We start from the raw sequence: 20752 nt of genomic DNA on the forward strand, positions 1-20752 counted from the left end.
TGTTTTAATACAAAAAAATATGGGTCTTTCGGTTCAATGTTCACGCATGGATCTCTTTGTCCGGAATCACTTTTCCGAACAAGTCTATACTCCAACTTAGGATCTATTAACCTCTCCTTAAAACAAAAAAAACAAAGACCATCCACCACGACCGAGACATGTTTACTTTATATTTTTAAAATTTTTTATGATCTGATAAACTTTTTCTAAAAAGTAAAAGATATAGATGTAAAAATAATTAATAATAATATGAAACTATATTGAGGTCAAAGTCATAAGCATGGAGATCGTAAGAAAGAATTACATCTTAGCAACAAGAAAAAAACTTACACGAGAAGAAAAAAAATATACACAAACCAAAACCATATATATACTTACATACCAGCAGAACATATTATATATATGTATGGATCAATCAATAAACTCAGGTCGGTGTATGTGAATAGAAAAATGAAGCTCTCTAATACACACATGTTAATCTAAAGGCTCTGATCAAACACCATGATATTAAGTTTTTGTAGATTCTTACCGTACACCTCAACGTCAGCATCATGCAGCAATGTTGCAGCTTCTTGGTTTGGTGACGACGATGATGATGCTGATCTCCAGTAGTACTTGGCTATGTCTGGCTTCACTTCTGCTTCTAAACCAGTTTCCGAGCTTTGGTTTTGTTCTGTGTAATGAAAAATCTCTGATGCCCATGACTTCATGTCTTGATGATGATGATCCACCACTGGATTGTTATTATTGTTAGTGTTCATGACTTGGCTAGCTTCTGTGTAATGATTACCAAAGAAGGCACTGTAGATACTGTTGCTCTGAGATGGAACTGTGGTGCAGTAGTTGAGTTGTTGTTCCCAGTTGTTTGGAGCAGGATTGAAGTTTGAAGTCATTGGTGTCGGAGATGATGACGTGGACATCGAAGAGATTAAAGATACGATCTGGTCTGAAACTGTTGGAGTAGTATTACTTGAACTGAAACAAAACGCAGCGTTTTGATTAGTTGTGGTTGTAGTAGCCGGGAACCACCATGGACCTGATTGGGATGAGACGACCATCGACTGATCATGTGGGTTGTTTATGGAACCCGTTGACTTTGCTACTTCTGATGACGTCAACTTGTGGTCTATGACGTTAAGAGTTTGAAGCTCGCTTGTTACTAGGGGTTTATGTGTTGTTGGATCAATACCTTTTCTTCTCAGCTTCTTCTTAAGACATGAGTTCCAGAAGTTTTTGATCTCATTGTCTGTTCTTCCCGGTAACCGAGTTGCAATTTGAGACCATCTACATATTCAAAAGATGGACCAAAGATAAAAAAAAATCAACAACTACATTATATATTCAAGAACTATATAATATGTCACTAGTAGCAAATTAACTAACCTGTTGCCTAATGCAGCATGGAGCTCAATGATCAAACTTTCTTCGTCTTGTGAGAAAGCTCCTCTCTTTAAATCTGGTCTCAAATAATTTATCCACCTAAGTCTACAACTCTTCCCACATCTTTGCAAACCTATACGATCATATATATCCATGATCAATACATAACTTGAAAAGTACATATATTCTTTTTCAATTATTTTTATAGTATAAGAGCACATGGAGAGCAAACCTGCGAGTTTAGGGACAGAACTCCAACAGCCATGACCATGTCTAGTGATGTAATTGAGAAGTTTCTCGTCTTCTTCAGGAGACCAAAGGCCTTTTCTTAGCTTCTGTTTAAAACAACAAGAATGTCTTCCCATTTTTTCTATAAAGAGAGTAGTGAAGAAACAAAGAAGCTATAGATTGTTGCAGAGAGAGTTTTGTGATCTGTGAAGGTTTCTATAATTAAGGTTGAAGAGAAAGAAAGAAAGAAAGAAGATGGAGAAATTATCATAAAATGAGAGAAAATGTGATTGGCGATTTTCTGGTGTAAACACTTTTGTTATATAATCGTTGGGTGAATTAATTGATACCTTTTATGGGACCACACCCTATATTGAAAAATCAAGAGATGAACAAAAAAAACCTAGCAAAGAAAAAAAAAAGCTATTTGATTTCTTTACATAATAGAAAGAAATGGTGGCTAATACTTTAGAGATTAACACTGATCATTCACTATTTTTACCTTTTTTTTCTTCCGAAAGATAGATAAAAAACGTGACATATCTTAAAAGAAGAAAGACAATCAACTTTTTAGAAATTTATTTACAATTAGAAAAGAAGAAGAACATTATTGTAGTCTGAATTTCTTACAATATTAAAGAAAATAGTATAAAACATGATAGTTATATATATAAATAAAAAGAAAGAAACATGATAATTAAAAATAGAAGACAAAAAGAGGAAACGTAATTCAGTGACAATATATATTCTACTTCGAATTGTTTCCTACGTTTTGGAGATGATGATTTAAGTTTTTATACATCCACGTACAATAAGTATTATTAATAGTAAAAATGGGTTTCAAACATAAGAAAATTATGACCCAAAAAAAATTGGGAGTTTCCTAAAAAGCAATGTTCAAGAAAGTCTAATCATTCACTAGGCAGTGATCCAATCCCTAGCGTCTACAACGCCTAATCAGAATCTAGGCGGTTTTAGGTGGTTTAGATGTTTACACTATAAATTAATATATATATGATATTATATATATAATTATACAAAATATGTATAAGAATAATAAAAAAATTAAATCAAAAACAAAACAATAGATAAAAACATGATTTCGATTCATTTAAAATAAGATATTAAACATTTATAATTATATTTATAGAAATAATAAATTTTAAATTTGTGCAATTAAAATTTTAAAAATACACTAAAATGATGATAATACAATTTTAAACGGTCAAATCGGTTGTTTAGGTTGTGCTATAGCATCTAGCACCTAGACGGGACGGAGACGGACGTATAGAACGCTTTTTCGAACACACTAAAAAATAATAAAAAATCCAGAAAGAAAAAATAAAGGGAAAGGCCATCGGTCAACAACAAACTCATTTCCATGAAAGCATTGTACGAGTCTAAAATTATTGTCCCCTCTAAAATTGTCTACGGAATTTTAATACTTTTTTTGTTTGTAAAAAGAAAATTTAATAATTTTAGTACTTATATTATATATACTATTATTTTTTTTCCTACTTTGATCTCAAAAGAGACACCTTGATGTGCTGAATGTAAATAGTTCTTCAATTCAAGTACGCAATGGTGTGGAAAAAATAGCCTTAATTAAATGTTTCCAATATGCAATAATTTGGTCGCGTAACAACTAATATTCTTGTTTATATAGACATTAATTTTAATACTACTAGTTACCAATTTTGTTACTGGTAAGCTTTCTTTGATCTTATATTGATGAGGCCGATCTAATTAACGTGTAAAAGAAACAAGTAAAGTTAAAGTTTGGTTTATTTCAAGCATGTTTCTACACGAGAAGAACAGTAAGTGTTTAGAAACGTATATTATGAGAAGATGCGTTCTCATTATTATCGTATTATATAGGAAAGAGAGTTTTTCTTAAAATATCATGATTAGTTTACAACAAAGATATTTTAAAATTTATATAAAGCTACTAGCTTAAGTCGAGTCTTAAGAAATTATACAAACATTACAGCATAATTGAAGAATATATCATTACAACGGAAGAAACACTCAATCCTTTGTATATACAACTGGCTTGTCTCCTTTGACATATTGTTGTAATTAGAGGAAGAAATCTCATAGATTACCTCAATTTTAATAATTGCGTGAGCTGCGTCACGAATGATATACTATTCTTTCAGTTGAAATGTGATTTTGTCTTATGTATATCATTTACATTTTTAATTACGTATATATAAGTGCACACAATATAAATGAACAATTTGACGTATATATACTTCAGTTAAAGTTATGAACTTGTAAGAAACTAAATGCACTTAATAATATCAATATACTTGTATATATATAAGCAATGTAGTCGTCAATGAAAAAAAAAACAGTAACGAGAAAGTCAAGGCAGTTATATATATAATACCTTTCTTTTTTTATATGCAGTTAAATTAGCCGATCGATGCCAACCTCGTCTGTCGTTTTCCAGTTTTATTAAATCATCTTTGCGTAGTCGAAATTAGACTCCAATATTGGTTGTAAAAAATATAAATTGGTAATATAAGCTAAATGTTTTATGTGCATAGAAAATTAGAAAAGTCACGGTGATGTTTTTTTGTATAGTTTGTAATGGAAATACAAAAAAAGAATCGCCGCCTTTCAAATGATTGATCATTTAAAAAAATTCAAGTTGGAGAGAGATTGACATTGACTTTGGTTTCATCTTCGAGAAGCCATGTTCATGAGAGTTAATTAGGACTTTGCCTCTTTCAAGCTCCTCTAGCTAGGTCCTGTACTAGAGAGGTCTATTATTTAAACTGAAACGAAGCGGTGAAAGATCAAGAGCTATATATAAAAAATAAGAAGAAAAATGGAGGATATAGATTGAAGGAGATATTTTAGATCAAGTGTTTGGTCCAATAGGTTGGCTATATCGCTCAAATTAGTGCCATTACTATAAAATGAGATGTAAATTAATCATGCATTTTGTTAGGAGGAAAAAGTAGTTAGGTTTAAGACAATGCATTGATCTGTAGCTTATCATTGACAATAATGTATCATATATACAAGGATTTGCATCTGTAAACTCTTTAAGGATACAGTTGATCATAAAACTTGAAAAAGACAAAATTATACTACTAGTATATAATGTTGAGTTGTGAAATTCAATCTCTATGGTTTTCCGAATAATTCAATATTTGGATGATACGCCGATCAACTTCATCGGTCAACTCGATATGAAGGTTGGATTAGTGATATTTTAAACCGACGATTGTATGTCCTATATTTTATGTACTTCATATAATTTGCTGTTTTACTCTTTACGTGTGACAGAGAAAATATAATAATATTTTCAATTTTTTTAACATCTATAGCGGCCGAGCCACTATTAAAGCACTCAGCCACTCACATTAAGGTGAGCTCTAATAAAATTTTTAGTTTTATTTACTTTTCAATTTTTTTAGAAAACGAGTTTGGAATATCAAATCCTAACTTTTAGCATTCTACATAATGTAGATCTTAATGTAGTACTAACATATTAACGGTTTCTATAGTTGCAAAATGAAGAGTTTAATTATTGCTAGAGAGTAGCAAGAAAATAAAAGAAGATTTAGATGCAAAGTCAAAATAATAATTGCTAACAATGTACTACTATAATAATTTGTGTAAATATTTAAAACCAACATGTCAATGAATTTATATAGCTACCTGTTTTTCAAAAACTCCTAAATAGTTAGAAAAAACAAACAAACAACGAAAGAAAAAAATGAGGACGAATGGAAGAGGCCGAAGCTAAAGTAAGAGAGAGCATCATTTTGTAGTAGAATGATGATTGCGAAAGTGGGACAAAAACAGAATTTTCATGATTTGGTCACAAGAATATATAAATTTCCTTGTTCAAAGTACAAAAAAAAAGCTTGCTTAGAGGCAATACTATACGAAAGCAGTGAAGGAGAATGTTGAAACATCACTCTCATGTTCAATTCCGCAATGTGTGTAGCACCAGGCTTTTGTTTCCTCGTATTTTTTTTTTCTTCTCATGAATACTGCTATTGTTTCGTTTTCTATATATGATTGTTTCATTCTATCAACATAATTATTAATCTACATCATTCATCCCCCCCATTGTGTTTACGGTAAACAGTTTACCACTTACAGTACCTCCATCAAAGTATTTAAGAGTATCTAAAATATTAGATGTGATTAATTTTTTTTTTTTATGATTTAGTTTAGAATCGTTGTTTATCTAAGATATTTTTATTAGGTTTAACAACTTGTGTCTGTCAGTTTCTGATTGGATGGGAGAAAAATAAACTTTTTTTTTTCTTTCTCTCTCTCGTCTCTATCTTTGATTGACAGAGAAAACAACACGACGATAGAATCAAACCGATCAGTCGGTGATTCAGCCGGAAAGTTTACCGGCGGCATCATATCACCGTCATAGACACCATCAATGTGCGAAGTGCCGATCATCCGGCGTCTCTCTCGAAATCAGTAGTCCTAATTTTGTAAGATCTCTCAATTGGGTTTGTAGTAATTTTCGATCTGTCAATAATTTTAACGGATGATCTGATTTTTTTTTTATTGTCTCTGTTTTGTTAGATGCGACGGAAGCTTTGGACGAGAATCTGTTTTCAGACTTAACGATTGTGACTCCGGTTCAACACCAGCCTGAGCCGATCGAGTCAGTTATTACTACTACTCATCCATCTCCGACGAAGAGTCATGGACGTCATGTGTCACGGAGGAAGAAAAGAGCGGGTGGATTAAGAATAGGATACAACAGGCACGAGATCAACAATCTCGACGAAGACGAAGATGATTCCGTCAGTCAACAATCCGATTCCGTTAGTCAAGTATCGGATTCCGTCGCGCAAGTGTTTGATTCCGGTAACCAATCTTTGGACTCTTGTACTCCTCCCGCTGATGTCGATGTTGCTGTTGTTGTTAGTAATGGTAGCTATGAGGCTGCAACAAAGCTGAAATCAAGTAATGGCATCGATGCGTTCGTTGATGGTAATGTCTCCGAAAATTTGAGTGATTCATACTTGTGACTGATTATTTAGTTTTCAGCTTCTGATTATGTAGTTTTCAGCTTCTGATTATGTATTTTATTCTTAGTATTGCTTCTAGCTAGTGTGCTATCAGCTTTTATCTGTTCTATATCTGTCTATGTGTGTGGTTATTTGTGAAGAGGGTCACCAACGCTTATGGGATGATTATTTCCGTGAAGATGCAACCTATTCTCCTAAAATCTTTCGTCGTTGTTTCAGAATGAAGAAACCCTTGTTCATGCGTATCGTCGAACGACTCTCAAATGAAGTTCCATACTTTGAACAATGAAGAAATGGTCACGGAAGGCTTGGTCTCTCTGCACTACAAAAGTTTACAGCAGCCATTCATATGATGGCATATGGTTCTACAGCGGATGCCTTTGACGAATATCTCCGGCTTGCTGAAAGCACTGCGATGTTATGTTTGGAAAATTTCACTGAAGGAATCATTCATTTATTTGGAGATGAGTACCTACGCAGACCCACACCAGAAGATCTTCAACGACTACTCAATATTGGAGAGGACCGCGGATTTCCCGGGATGATTGGAAGCATAGATTTTATGCACTGGGAGTGGAAGAATTGCCCGACTGCATGGAAAGGTCAATATACCCGTGGATCTGGAAAGCCAACAATTGTTTTAGAGGCTGTAGCTCCACAAGACCTATGGATATGGCATGCATTTTTTGGACCTCCAGGTACATTAAACGATATTAATATTCTCGATCGCTCACCAGTTTTTGATGACATATTACAAGATATAGCTCCCAAAGTGAAATATATTGTCAACGGACAACAATATCATCTAGCTTACTATCTCACCGATGGTATTTATCCAAACTGGGCTACTTTTATCCAATCAATTCGAATTCCACAAGATCCGAAAGCATCCTTATTTGCTACATGTCAAGAAGCTGTGCGTAAAGATGTCGAGCATGCTTTTGGAGTCTTACAAGCTCGATTTGCCATAGTCAAAAACACAGCTCTCATGTTAAGTAAGGTAAAAATTGGAAACATAATGAGAGCATGTATCATATTGCACAACATGATTGTAGAAGACGAACGTGATGGGTATACTCAGTATGATATGGCCTCATTTACACGAGACGACTCAAACAGAACTTCACAAGTTGATTCTGCGTATTCTACAGATATCCCTTCAAATCTCGGCAATATGATGGGAAATGTGATGACAATTCGAAATCAAGTTCGTGATAAAAAAATGCATGATCGACGGAAAGCGGATTTGGTTGAGCATATATGGGAAAAGTTTGGTACAAATCAAAATTAAAATTAATCATTTTGTAATCTATTTTTAATATGCTTTTATGTCATGTTTCTTTAAACTTTTATTGAATGCAATATTTTTAAGTTTTTAAGAGTATACAAGTCTTATAAATTTTAACAAAATATCATAATAATTTACAATTACAAAGAAAAATATTTTTAAGAACCTCAAATTTAACAACTTCAATGGACCTATGAAATGTTAAAGTTTCTTAAAAATTTCTTAATTTCACATTTATTCAAAATTAAGAATAAAATCTATTTTAAGATACTTTCATTACAACTCTTGATGGAGGTACTCTTAAAGAGCTAGGTGTCAAAATTATTATTTGTTTAAAACCTATTCACAGAAATAGAACTGAACTCTTCAAATTTAAGTTGTTATTTTGAAAATTATAGATAATTTTTTTTGAATAAAGAGACAATATATTCTTGACAATGAGTTATATGTATTTTGTTAAATTATATTATTTTTATCATCCAATATTATATATCTAAATTAGCAATCCGAAAATAGTCAATTTTAAACTATTTTGTTCATTTTCCAAGTTTTCCTGGTCTTATTCTTGAATTAAACGTAGAATAATATCATTCACATAAGCAGCAAAGCCATTTCAACTCCACGAGTTGGTCCAAAACTAAAAACTATATGGTTATGAGTTAGGAGCCTTTAATCCAAAATAAATAATTTAATAACCAGCAAATACAAGAAGTATGAACCATGATATGTTTATGTAAAGACACATAAATTTTACATGATTTTTCTTATCCTGGATGTAAGTTTTGGTCGGATAACTTACAAAGCGATTGTGAAGTGACTTTAGTGCAGTGATCAAAGATAAATCTTTAATGTACAAGACACCATTACATCGATCAAGATTCCTATAAATGTAGGGATTAGATTAATGGGCGGCTTATTGTACCACAATGGTTGACAAAAAAAAATTTACAAAGCGACTATTAGACGAAGTTAATATGGTTTATTGTCTTTTATGTTACAATGCTAAGAATATAAACTCAAACAATCGGACCTATATAAAGGATCAAAGTCAATATATATTGTTTTTAAATTGTTACTGAGAGTAAAAGAGAGTATAGTACAGTTTTTAGTTTTTACTGGTTGGCAGCACGTGCTCTAGCGACATATTTTTTTTTTTTAACCAAAATAGACACAATATATTAAAATTATAGAAAGCCAACAAAAACTCATAATAAGAGGAAAATGAGAATGACTATTTTGTATGACTAGCAAATTATAACACACATTATCTATATATACATAAAATATTGAAAACATTTATTTTATAGTTTAGTTGAGTATTAGTATACTGTATGTTTAGTTATTTTCACAACTATCCATTTACCTCTATGATCACCTCTATCGTAAACGTCTGAACTGACATCAAACGCATGCAATTAAAAATGTATCAAGGGTTATAAAACAGTATGAAACAGTTATCATAATTGACATCAAACGCATGCAATTACGGTCGCCCACAAACATGACGATAGAAGTTAGTTGCGAGAGGATCAATTTCACATGTAGTGTAGCAAAATGGTCCATGGAACTGAGTTATATAAGAAGCACCACCTTTGGTTAATTTATTGCTTAATTAGGACAAAACAATAAGCACGTGTTTTTTTCTAAGCATCCAAATCTTTGATGTTTCTATTGTATCACAACAACTATTTAGTGATTATATAGCTGACGTTATGCCACGTTGCCAAGACAAAGATGGAGGCATTAGCCCACGGAGAGAGATTAACAAAGGTCAGTGTCATCATTACACTTGCTGATTTACATGAGGTCCTCGCCGAAATGAAAATTACAATTAAACACGATTATGATAATCACTTTTTAATCACGGAGGTTAAATAATAATTAGTAATTTAATATCCATGTAAGAAAACCAATCCATAGAGTTTAGTTTATTATTCTTCATTTTTTATTTTTTTATAAGAAAAGGTATTCGCCTTTATAAGAATGAGGAAACACTTCGGAACTTTTGGACACTTGGGTCCATGTTAACAGAATCCTTAAAATGATCTGTGGTTAAGTATTTGTTTAGTTAAAAACATTTTACGTCACTAAAATAAGTTTTTTTTTTGTTTCTGACAACCATTAATAAAATAAAATAATACTCCTTCTGTCATATTTAAATTTTGTTTTAATTAAAAACACAAAGATTAAAAAATAACCAAATATTTTATCATTAATAAAAAATCCAATTAATTAAAAAATACTGCACCATTTTAAAAAATCATAAACTATGAAATTAATATAAATTGTGTATAGATACTTGAATAAATATATTAATAAGAAAAAACAAAAAATCTTAAAACATTCTATTTACTGAGATAGAGTGAGTAGTAGTAACAACAGGAAAGTAAAGTCTATGACCAAGATATATTTTAAGTTAGATGATTTCGTTTTAGAAAACAGCCACAAATGCAATTAATAATTGAATTCAATTTTTACAATAAGTAAAAATCTCAAACTTCATTGATACATTTGATTCAAGTTTAAATTGCAAATAAGTTAGGTACAAAATTTTACTCTACCATATTTCATAGGAAGTAACTGTGAAAATAGAACATGAGATTGTTTGTTTGACAAAGAAAAAAAAAAGAAGAAGAAAGAATATGAGGTTATTTTGGAGTCAATCAGAACAAATTACAAATTTTGAGGGAAAATAATAGATTTAATATAGCTATTTTCTTGATTGTTCTGATAAATTTGTTCTTAGATTTAAATAATCATTATTATTTTAACTGTATAATTCATCGGAGGTTGACAAATTTAAAATATTTCCGATGGTTTATATATAATCATTCTTTAGTTCTAAGCAAAGCAAAAGCAATGATTAGAAAGTTTAAATAGCAGTTTTGAGTTTAACGACAACAATTAAAATGAAGTAAAGTTTGGAAAGATATTTAAGGAGGTGACATGGATTTTCAAAAGATAAAAAGAAGTAATAATAAAAAGGGATTTTGTCTAGTTGAAAAGTATGACCATGATCCTACTCATGCATAATTACATTAAGTAGGACCTTAACTCATTTTCCACATATTTTTCTTTAAATGTTTATTTTCTAATGGACTTCATATTTTACGTATTTGTATCCATATATCATTCATGGAACTTATATGACTGATTTTTAGCATAATCAAGCAGTCAAAATACAATTTAATTATAAGTCTTCTTAATAGTATTTTGGATAGGTATGCTTTGTCCAAAAAAAAGAGGATATGTTAGTATGCATTCATCTACGATCAGATTTTTACTGCTTCAGTTAGAAGTAATTTTACTATTTTTTGTTATTCCTTGTTGTAAGCGAGAAACATACTTTTTTATTTGTAGTTTATTTTTGTTTTGATGATCCTGAAATCCACATACTAACAAATAATATATAAACAATCATTTTTTCAGGTCACTTTTAATCTTCAATATCTAAATGTACATCAGTGCAATTTGGGTATCGAATTCATCATACCCTTACCTCGGTTTATTACTTGATTGACTAATTTTTGCAGTCGGTAATACTGGACAACTAATTGCCTTTCAGAAAGAAGAACTCTAAAGGAGTTAAAGATTTGATTTAGAGCAATTATGAAAAAGTTATTTTGTCTGGTTGAAAACATGAGCCATTAGAAGAACATTTACATGATGTGTTTGGTAACTAATTAAGTGGGGAAATAATAGTCAATCTCTGATTAGCCACACTCTTCATTAAATAATTATTTTCTTCCATCTTCACTTTTTTAAACATTCCCATCAGTCATTCTTTTTTTTTTCCTTTTCTTTTCTCCAAGTCTATGTCTCAATTATAGGGATCACACTGTCCTTTCTCCAATCTAATCTCTCTTTCTCTTCCCTTTAATCATTTTCCAATTTAATTATGCATATGTGATACGTGTCAGCTCCTTATTTGTTGATTTGTTTCTAATTTCAATTTGTTAACTTAAATGAATTCACACACATAATATTAGGGCATCTTTATTGGGAGAACACTTTTGAGTGTTCTTAGAGTAAAAATATGAAAATAATGTAAAATCATTAGTTTAGATCTTTTGTTAAGAAGTTAGTTATTGGGAGAACATGTTTAAGGTCATAAGATTTAATAATATAATAATCTTAAACATATTACAATTATAAAAACTTTAAAAAATAACATTTAAATTGCACACTTAAAAAACTTTTACTAAAATTCAAAATACAATACCAAATTTTTATGAAACAAAAAAACATTGTAAAAAAAAAAAAATCAAACAAACATATTACTTAATTAATTAAAGCACACAAACATTTTATTTAATTAATACATAGTTTAATGTCCAAATTTATTCCATATATTCTCAATCAAATCTTCTTTTAATTTGTGATGTGCTTGTCTATCACGAATTATTGTATGACCATCACCTAAACCTTCAAGATTTGAAGGTATATTTACTGAAAACGTAAGTTCCGGAGTAGTTCCGGTTCCATCTTCTTGTTGGAATTCTTGTTCGTCATAGAGTGTGTATGAATCTCGTTCATCTTCGACAATCATATTATGGAGTATGAGACATGCTCTCATAATATATGCAATTTTACCCTTTGACCATAAAAGAGATGGATTTTTAATCATGGCGAATCTAGATTGCAGGACTCCAAATGCACGCTCAACATCTTTTCGTGAACCTTCTTGACGTTCTGCAAACAAACGATGTTTCGGGTGTTGTGGTTGTGGGATGGATTTAACAAATGTCGCCCATTCGGGGTAAATACCATCCGTCACATAGTAAGCCAAATTATACTCACTTCCGTTGACATAGTACGTAACTTCGGGAGCTCGACCGTAAATAATGTCATTAAATACTGGTGATTGATCAAGAACATTTAAATCGTTACAAGTACCTGGAGCTCCAAAAAATGTGTGCCATATCCAGAGATCTTGTGAAGCTACCGCCTCCAAAACAATTGTTGGTTTACCGGTGCCTCGCGGTTACATTCATTTCCAAGCGGTTGGGCAATTTTTCCACTTCCAATGCATACAGTCGATGCTTCCAACCATCCCGGGAAAACCCCGGTGTTCTCCATAAAAGAGTAGCCTTTGAAGATCCTCTGGTGTGGGTCGGCGTAGTTATTCAGTGCCAAACAAGTCAACTATTCCGACGACGAAATTTTCCAAACATTTACGAGCAGTCGATTCAACAAGACGTATATATTCGTCAACCGAGTCCGACCCAGTCCCATATGCTAATAGTAGAATTGCTGCAGTACATTGTTGTAGCGGTGATAAACCATTCCGGAAGGTTGCATCCTTTTTTGGTTTAAAATATGGAACTTCTTCACTGAGACGATTCACAATAATCGTTCATTCGAAACCGTCGACGAAATTGCCTCTCCGGGTAAGTCGGGTTATCACTAAAATAATCGTTCCACAAACGTTCGTGCCCATCTTCCCGTTTTCTATCGATATATGTACGTGTATTCATTTCCACCGGAATTTCCTCTACAGCAGCTTCAAATTGATTATTAAATTGCTCTTGAAAAAATTGGTTAAAACTATCATTATTTGGATTATAATGGTAGTGAAAATTGTTGGAAGAAGATGCCATAAGATGAACAAGAGAAGGAAATGTTTGTTTTTGGTTAGAGAAGGAAATGTTTGTTTTTGGTGAGCAAGGAAATGTTTGTTTTTGGTGAGAGAAGCAAATGTTTGTTTTTGATGAAATAAAACCTTGTGCTCTTCTCATATATATAGAGGGATCATCAACTCTTGTGATACATCAATGTTTGTGATATATCAACTCTTGTGACTTGGTTAATATTTGACTTTAAAACTAAAATCCAAACAAGCCTAAACAAAGCTTACAATCAAGCCGATCACGGGTTCACCATCCGGGGTACATACCAATCAAGCCAAAACTAAAATCCAAACAAGCCGATCACGGGTTCACTAGCCTCTGCCTACAATCATACAATTCACGGGTTCACCATCCCGGGTACATACCAAAAAGCTTACAATCATACATAAAGCCTAAACAAATTTACTTACTAATCATGATAAGTACCACTACCATAACCATCATACCGAAGCAAACAACAACTACCAATTCAGGGGACATTTGAAAGAATGGTTTCTTCTCTCTTGCCTCAGTAACAAGCCTCTCCAGATTAACCAACCTCTGATCTGACTGGTTTTGATGGTCCTTGAACTGGATCAGTTGGTCCTTGAGCTGGGTCAGTTGTGTCTCATAATCAGGTAGTGGTTCAGCTTCACGACTTCATAGACTTGTGAATCCAATCTCAGTTGATGGTTGCGGAGGATAGTAACAAGTCTCAGCCTCCTCTTCTGAATCGGAACTATAGTATAATGGGCTGCTTATACCATAGTCGTATTCAGAGTCCATGACTTCTTCAACCTGAAACCGAAACACATATATAAGTTTCCAACTAATATATAACAATGGAAACAAACATCCAAGATTCATTAAAAACATAGAGAACAAGCATAGTTAAAACAAACATCCGAGATTCATTAAAAACAGAGAACAAACATAATTAAAACAAACATCCGAGATTCATTAAAAACATAGAGAACAAGCATAGTTAAAACAAACATCCGAGATTCATTAAAAACATAGAGAACAAGCATAGTTAAAACAAACATCCGAGATTCATTAAAAACATAGGACAAACATAGTTAAAACAAACATAAACTACAACGGACAAATCATCTACTATTTCTTCTAAGTTAAAACAATTCAACCATTAGCTTCTTCTTTAGAGATTTTTCATCTTCGTCTAGAGTTTCTTTCTTGGCAATGAGAGTGTCAAGAATGGACATCTTTTGGAGTTCTTTCATGCCCTCCAAATCCTTCTGTTTTATCTCCCACATGTGACTAAACTCTGCAGATGGTGCAACCTTCTCTTTACCTTTGGCATTCCTTACTTTTTTCGTTACCTTTATGCCCGGAGGCCTGCTCTCGTGCTCACCAACGACAGAACCTGTAGATGGTGCAGCATCATCAGCTTTTCTTTGTTAGAGCTGGTTGTCTTTGGAGTGGGGTTCATAGCCTCCAGGTTTGCCCATTTCTGTTCATAGCGTAGCACACTCCAAGCATACTCCAAACCAAACTTCTTCTTGTACAACTTCGTATAGATTTGGTGAGCATTTTGCAAAATATCTAAATCGTTCATGCCACTAGCTTTCTCATCCTCTGCCTCTACAAAAGCTCCACAGAACCTGCTCACTTCTTTACTGATTTTTTGCCATCTTTGTCTACAATGGTCAGGGCGCCTAGGCTCAGCACCACCACGTACATGACTACTTGTTTCATAATAGTCTCCTATACGGATCCAAAAGGACCCTGCCTTTTGGCCATTCCCAACTATTGCATCCTTCGATGTGTTTAACCAGCCGCTTATTAGGACTAAGTCATCTTATGTGGACCATATCCGTCTCTCCCTACGCTGTTCTGCTGTCTCTTCTGATTGACTAGGAGGTTGACTCGGCTGTGAACTAGTTTGTGAACTAAAAGCAGGGATTTGAGAGGAACCAATGTTTAAATTGGGAGCAAAGTTGTCATATGGGAAGTTAAGAAGGCTAAAGTAGGATTGAGACTGACTGTTAGGAGTATTGTTTGATTCCATAGCAATCAGAATTAAACAAGGAAGAAGCTTAGGCAGAGATATTATTCGAAAGTTCTTAGAGATTGGAAGAAACAAGCAAACAAGATGGATGATAGAAGAGAAGTAAAAGATATGAGAGATTGAGTATTTGGGTCGGATGTAATATAGAGAAGTTAAGAAGATCATTAAATCAAAAGTTTGGTGTTGTTAGAGACTTTTAATTCTAAATAACCACTACCTACTTCAGTCAAATCAGAAGTAAATAAAGGTCATTGAGTGTTTTTAATATAATGAAAACCAAGACATTCAAATTATTTATTACCTACTCAACTAGTTTTGTTAAAGCATTCATATTATAAAGTTTTAAAAGTTTCAAAAGTTTCAAAGCTTTCAAAGACAACTCAGTTTCAAAAGTTTTAAAAGTTTCGAAAGTTTCTAAAGTTTTAAAAGTTTCGAAAGTTTCAAATCAGTTTTTAAAGTTTTAAGACAACTCAAACCTAAAAAGCAAAACTACAATCACAACTTAATACGAGAACATGACCAGATGATAAAAGGTTAGATGCTGAGACATACAAAACAAAAATAAGTGACACTAAATTCACAACAACTCAATTACAAGAAATAAACCTAATCAAACATCCGAGACCATCACAAAACAATTCTGAGAAACTCATTACACTACTACACTTAACAAGCCACAATCAAACAACACTTAACAAGCCACTACAATCAAATAAACTTTGTGAATAAACACTTACACTACTACACAAACCAAAACACCACTCAAATCAGGAAACCAACCTTGTGACTTACCTTTTAGTTTCGAGCAAATGCAGGTTTGTTGATGGTTATCCGATTTAACTTGCCCTGGTTAACCTCACCTACAAGCCTCCGAAACAAAGCAAAATCAATTAAAGTTCATCAGTGTTAAGGTTGATTTCAAATACAACATACAACACTCGGAATTTAGTCATACATAAGCTCACTAAATCCTATATTGATTAATCAAAACCGTTAATTGACAGAAGAGACAAACCCTATACCATGTTACTAAACCCAAACCTAATTCACAGATTTCAGTTTTACCCTAAATCGATGAAACATCCAAGAAACAATGACTGACAGAGGAAACGACAGGACTACTTTGTCTATATCACCGGGGATGAGATTTGCCAGGCAAAGGAGACGAGGAGACAAAGGCTCAGGAAGAAGATTTCGACTTCGCCTTCAAATCGCCGGACATATCAATCGACAAAAGAAGAGAATTTAAACGGATTTGTCGGAAAACCTATGCAAAGATCGATTTCTACATGGAAGAGCTCTCGATTTTGGTGTTTTAATGGCCGGAATACTAACCTTAGCCGGCGAAAATGGTGACAACGAAGCTTTCGCTGTTTTGGAGAGAAAGAAAAAACCTAGATACGATTTCGAACAGAAGGAGAGAAATGAAATATTTTCTTTCTTTGCAAAAAATCTCGCCCAATCACGTGAAACCACATCCTATGAGAACTGGGCTTAAATCTGTTCTCATTCAAAACCAAAAAAATTGTTCTAAACCCACTGTTCATTATTTTTCTAATTTAATTGGGCTTAGAACAGCCTTTGTATTTTCCCGTTAAAGATGGCGTTATGATGTCTTGTGTTTCTTTGTTAACCACATATATACAACTTGTATTTAAGAGTGAAAATGCATTAATCCAATAAAGGTCCAGACGAAATTTGCAATTCCTTTTATTTTTATAAGGGAAATTTAGTTTGTGATTATTTTTGTTTTTTACATATATTAATTGCAGTCACAAGAGAAAATTTGAAGATTTGGTTTCGTCTAATATAGCTCTATATAAGAGTTAGTAATGTATAAGTTATTTTATCAAGTCAAATGAACCAGCCGAGTATGGCTCTGAAGAAAAAGTATTTTTATTTTTATTTTTTTATTTTTTTATTTTTTGTAAATACCAATACATATGTGTATGAATTGGGATCTTTAAGTTTTGACATTAACCTATTAATACGTCAATAATTGTTTTTTTTTTGGACAAACATATGCTTCATTCCATTAGAATAGACCACCACATACAAAGTAAGAACCATAGTTTCAAAAACAACAAAGATAGGCAATCCCCGAAGCCAAACTAACAAAGATACATAGGTAAATAAGGGTCATCGAGATTGTGGTCTTGAGAGCTATGAACCAAATCCTGTCAAGGGTTATGGAACCTGTGAGGTCAAGCAATATCGGTGAAACTTCCAAGGACAAGTCGGTGGAAGAGAAAGGTGGCCACTGTCTTGGATTGAAGACCAAGCAGCATTAAGGAAGCCAAGGTTGGAAACCTCACCGGAGTGAGGATGTCTACCCGAAGTAGAGCCTTGGCAAAGGTTTGAGCAGGGTTGCAAGTGCTTTGGTTGAGGATAAAAGGAGCGATGGACAGGGTAACTGGGTACTGTGTGCAACTCAGGAAGAAATAGTGGTAACCCCCACTCCATGGAGTTGGGATCATAATGCCACTGATCTTTAGAGTTTTAGGAGGACACTTCACAAAGTTAAAATATTGCAGTTTAGAGTCCTTAGAAAGCAGACGAGATGGTGAAGGGAGCGTAAAGATACATCGGTAATCACAGCGCCATATGGTCTGGATCATAATGCCGAGTTCATTCAGGCATTTGCCTTCAAGAGCCGGATCAAAGAGTTCCCTAAAGAAATCCTTAACCAAACTAGCAACAATGGTGATTTACTTTCCAAATGCAGTCTTCGAACAAATGTTTCCATAAATCTACACACTAATTGCCTAGGGTGGGAAGGATTTGAATTACGATCAAACCTTAACGATAAAAACAGAGGAGGAACGATTACGACGTCTATTGGTAATGAGCTCCAAAACCTTAACGGGCCGATAGTTGTTGGGCCCAACAATGGGAAACCTAGTTTCTCAAGCGGGTATATCAGACAGATCATGCGGCGGCCAGGTTGAGCGGATGTCGGATTCAGGGGCTCAGACATCTCCGGCGAAGAGAGGGATGGTGGTTGGAGGTTTAAAGCAGAGCTTGAGGTAGCAGCATGGAACCCTAGGAGCTTAAGATCTCCAGTACAGGAACTTGATGCCAGGGTGGGAAGACCGTCGTGCGCCATCGACATCCCCACCAGGTACGGCGCAACCGATGGTTCAGGAAGATCTACTTCTGCCATCTCTGAAGCCTGGTATGAGGTCTCCTCTTGGTGAATCAAAGTTCCAGATCTGACAATAGTTGGGTCATCAGATACCATCTCCGGGAAAGAGTCCTTTAGCAGGTAAGAGCTGGGAAGCTCCGGCCAGCAACTGTTCTCTTTGGAATTCAGATCGGTGATTGAAGGTAGGTGAGTGGGAGGGGTTATAAAGGGATTAAAGGGGAACAAAAGCTTAACTAAAACTAAAAAGACAACAAGACAAAGAGAGCGAGAACGGGGAGAAGATAGTCGGGTTAAGTCCCGACGCCAGCAAAGTAAACCTTTGCCGGCGTCGGAAGAGTGAAGCGATAAGGGTTCGTCGGAAGAGTGAAGCGCCTGAGAGAGAAAGTTTTTTTTTAGTAGATTTTCGATAACTTATATGTTACATCAATAATTGCTTAACATTTTTTTTTTTACGTAATGCATTCAACCCTCTCTAAGTTTTTTTTTTTTTTTTTTTTTTTGTCTCATGTTGGAGATGACAGATTTTCATGTATTCACATATTTGAACCTTCTTTAGGCTTTTTATTTGTTTGTCTGAAAATGTAGGCCCATATTTTCACATATGAACACGCATAGAAGCTTTAAAAGGTTAGATCTTGTCAGTTTTAACAAGTAAATTAGAGCCTGCTAATTAGCTCTTTTATAGTAGGCCTTTTTGTACAATCAAATGGAGTCAAGTGATCTTGAGAGCCCAACGAATCCAACTATCATCCCAGCATGATCTCTTAGATAATAGTTGTTTTGTCGTCACATAAGAAAGATTTCTGTAACATATCTTTAACTTCATAAATTTATGTTAAAAAACTTTTGATATCCAACCGGAGAATCACTCTTTATTATTCAGATGATAGTAAGCAGTGTTTAAGAAAGTGCTAGGCGGTATCTGGGCGGTAACCCAGCGCCTAGTGCCTAGAATGCTTAGTCGGGATCTAAACGATTTTTAGGCGGTTTAAGCGTTTACAATATAAAATATTATATATATAAAATCTTATTATATAAACATTGGTTCTCAAAGTTAGTAACTCACCAGATCGTGACACGTGTTAGTTTTAACGATTAGATATTAAAGTTAAAAACTTACCAGATCGTGACACGTGTCAACTTTAACAATTAAATATCAAAGTTAGTAACTCATCAGATCGTGACACATGTCAATTTTAACGATCAGAAATTACAGTTTTCAAGCTTGGTAAAACAAAGCATAAGATAATTGTAATCTTATTATATTAAAAAAACAACTAAGATAAATATACTATGTGCCATCCATATCAAAGTTTCACTGTTACAAAGATTCTCAACCACTACATGGTAAAATAAATATACTATATGTCATCCATATTTGGTCGTATAATTATACTATATAACCTAACACATTAAATTTTATGTCTTTTTTTGCACAAAAAAAAAATTATGTCTCTATGGTTAGCCAATTTCGGACACTGAGTACTGCAACAAGATTTGTGAAGGCAGTCTTAGGAAAAAAGCTTGAATTGAAGTCCAAACTAATCTTTTTATTATATTAAAAATCTTATTATATAAAGTTGGATTTTCAAATTAGCCATTAACATGATCATGACACATGTCAAGTACACTGATGAGATGTTGACATGTGTCAAAAAATTATTATTTTTCAAAACAGCTAATTAAGAAAATAACCTTAAATCTAAATAAAATCTACATGTTTATATCTAAAAAAAATTTCTATATCAAAAAGGAAAATTAACAAAACTAATATATTTTCCATTGTACGTTACTTATATTATACGTGTTTTCTCAATAAGATTTTGACATGTATAAACAAAAAAGTAATTCACTAAGCATGTATATTATCATTAACAAATAAATAGTGAATAACAAATTTAAAAAGAATAACATAAGTTATGTCAAAAGAATTATTCTTTTTGAAACATAATAGAACAGCTAATTAAGAAAAAAACATTATATCTACATAACATTACATGTTTATATCGAAATCTTTGATCTTTGATTTTTTCTGATATAATTTTGCCGATC

The 20752-nt window shown here is 33.2% G+C and overlaps 1 protein-coding gene and 1 pseudogene across 1 annotated transcript; both read right to left on the bottom strand.

Annotated features, from left to right (window-relative positions):
• Positions 1 to 238: 238 nt before the first annotated feature.
• Positions 239 to 1953, bottom strand: LOC104706976 (transcription factor MYB86-like). Its single transcript, XM_010423218.2, has 3 exons — positions 1613 to 1953; positions 1384 to 1513; positions 239 to 1284 (listed from the first exon to the last, which is right to left on the bottom strand). Exons 1-3 carry the CDS (start codon positions 1743 to 1745, stop codon positions 480 to 482), a joined length of 1068 nt encoding a protein of 355 aa, XP_010421520.2. The 5' UTR covers positions 1746 to 1953; the 3' UTR covers positions 239 to 479.
• A 12703-nt stretch (positions 1954 to 14656) lies between these two features.
• On the bottom strand, positions 14657 to 15555 carry LOC147939895 (uncharacterized; annotated as a pseudogene).
• Between the last annotated feature and the right edge of the window lie 5197 nt (positions 15556 to 20752).

This window comes from Camelina sativa, chromosome 8, assembly GCF_030686135.1.
Source record: "Camelina sativa cultivar CO46 ecotype springtype chromosome 8, ASM3068613v1".
NCBI classification, from domain to species: Eukaryota; Viridiplantae; Streptophyta; class Magnoliopsida; order Brassicales; family Brassicaceae; genus Camelina; species Camelina sativa.

What these genes read in the sequence shown, in the direction of transcription:
- LOC104706976 (XM_010423218.2), bottom strand. Translation starts at nt 1,745, where the DNA reads ATGGGAAGACATTCTTGTTGTTTTAAACAGAAGCTAAGAAAAGGCCTT. An exon ending in TTCTGTCCCTAAACTCGCAG is followed by an intron (nt 1,514 to 1,612) that starts GTTTGCTCTCCA and finishes ATGATCGTATAG; the next exon opens with GTTTGCAAAGATGTGGGAAG. An exon ending in CATGCTGCATTAGGCAACAG is followed by an intron (nt 1,285 to 1,383) that starts GTTAGTTAATTT and finishes TTGAATATGTAG; the next exon opens with ATGGTCTCAAATTGCAACTC.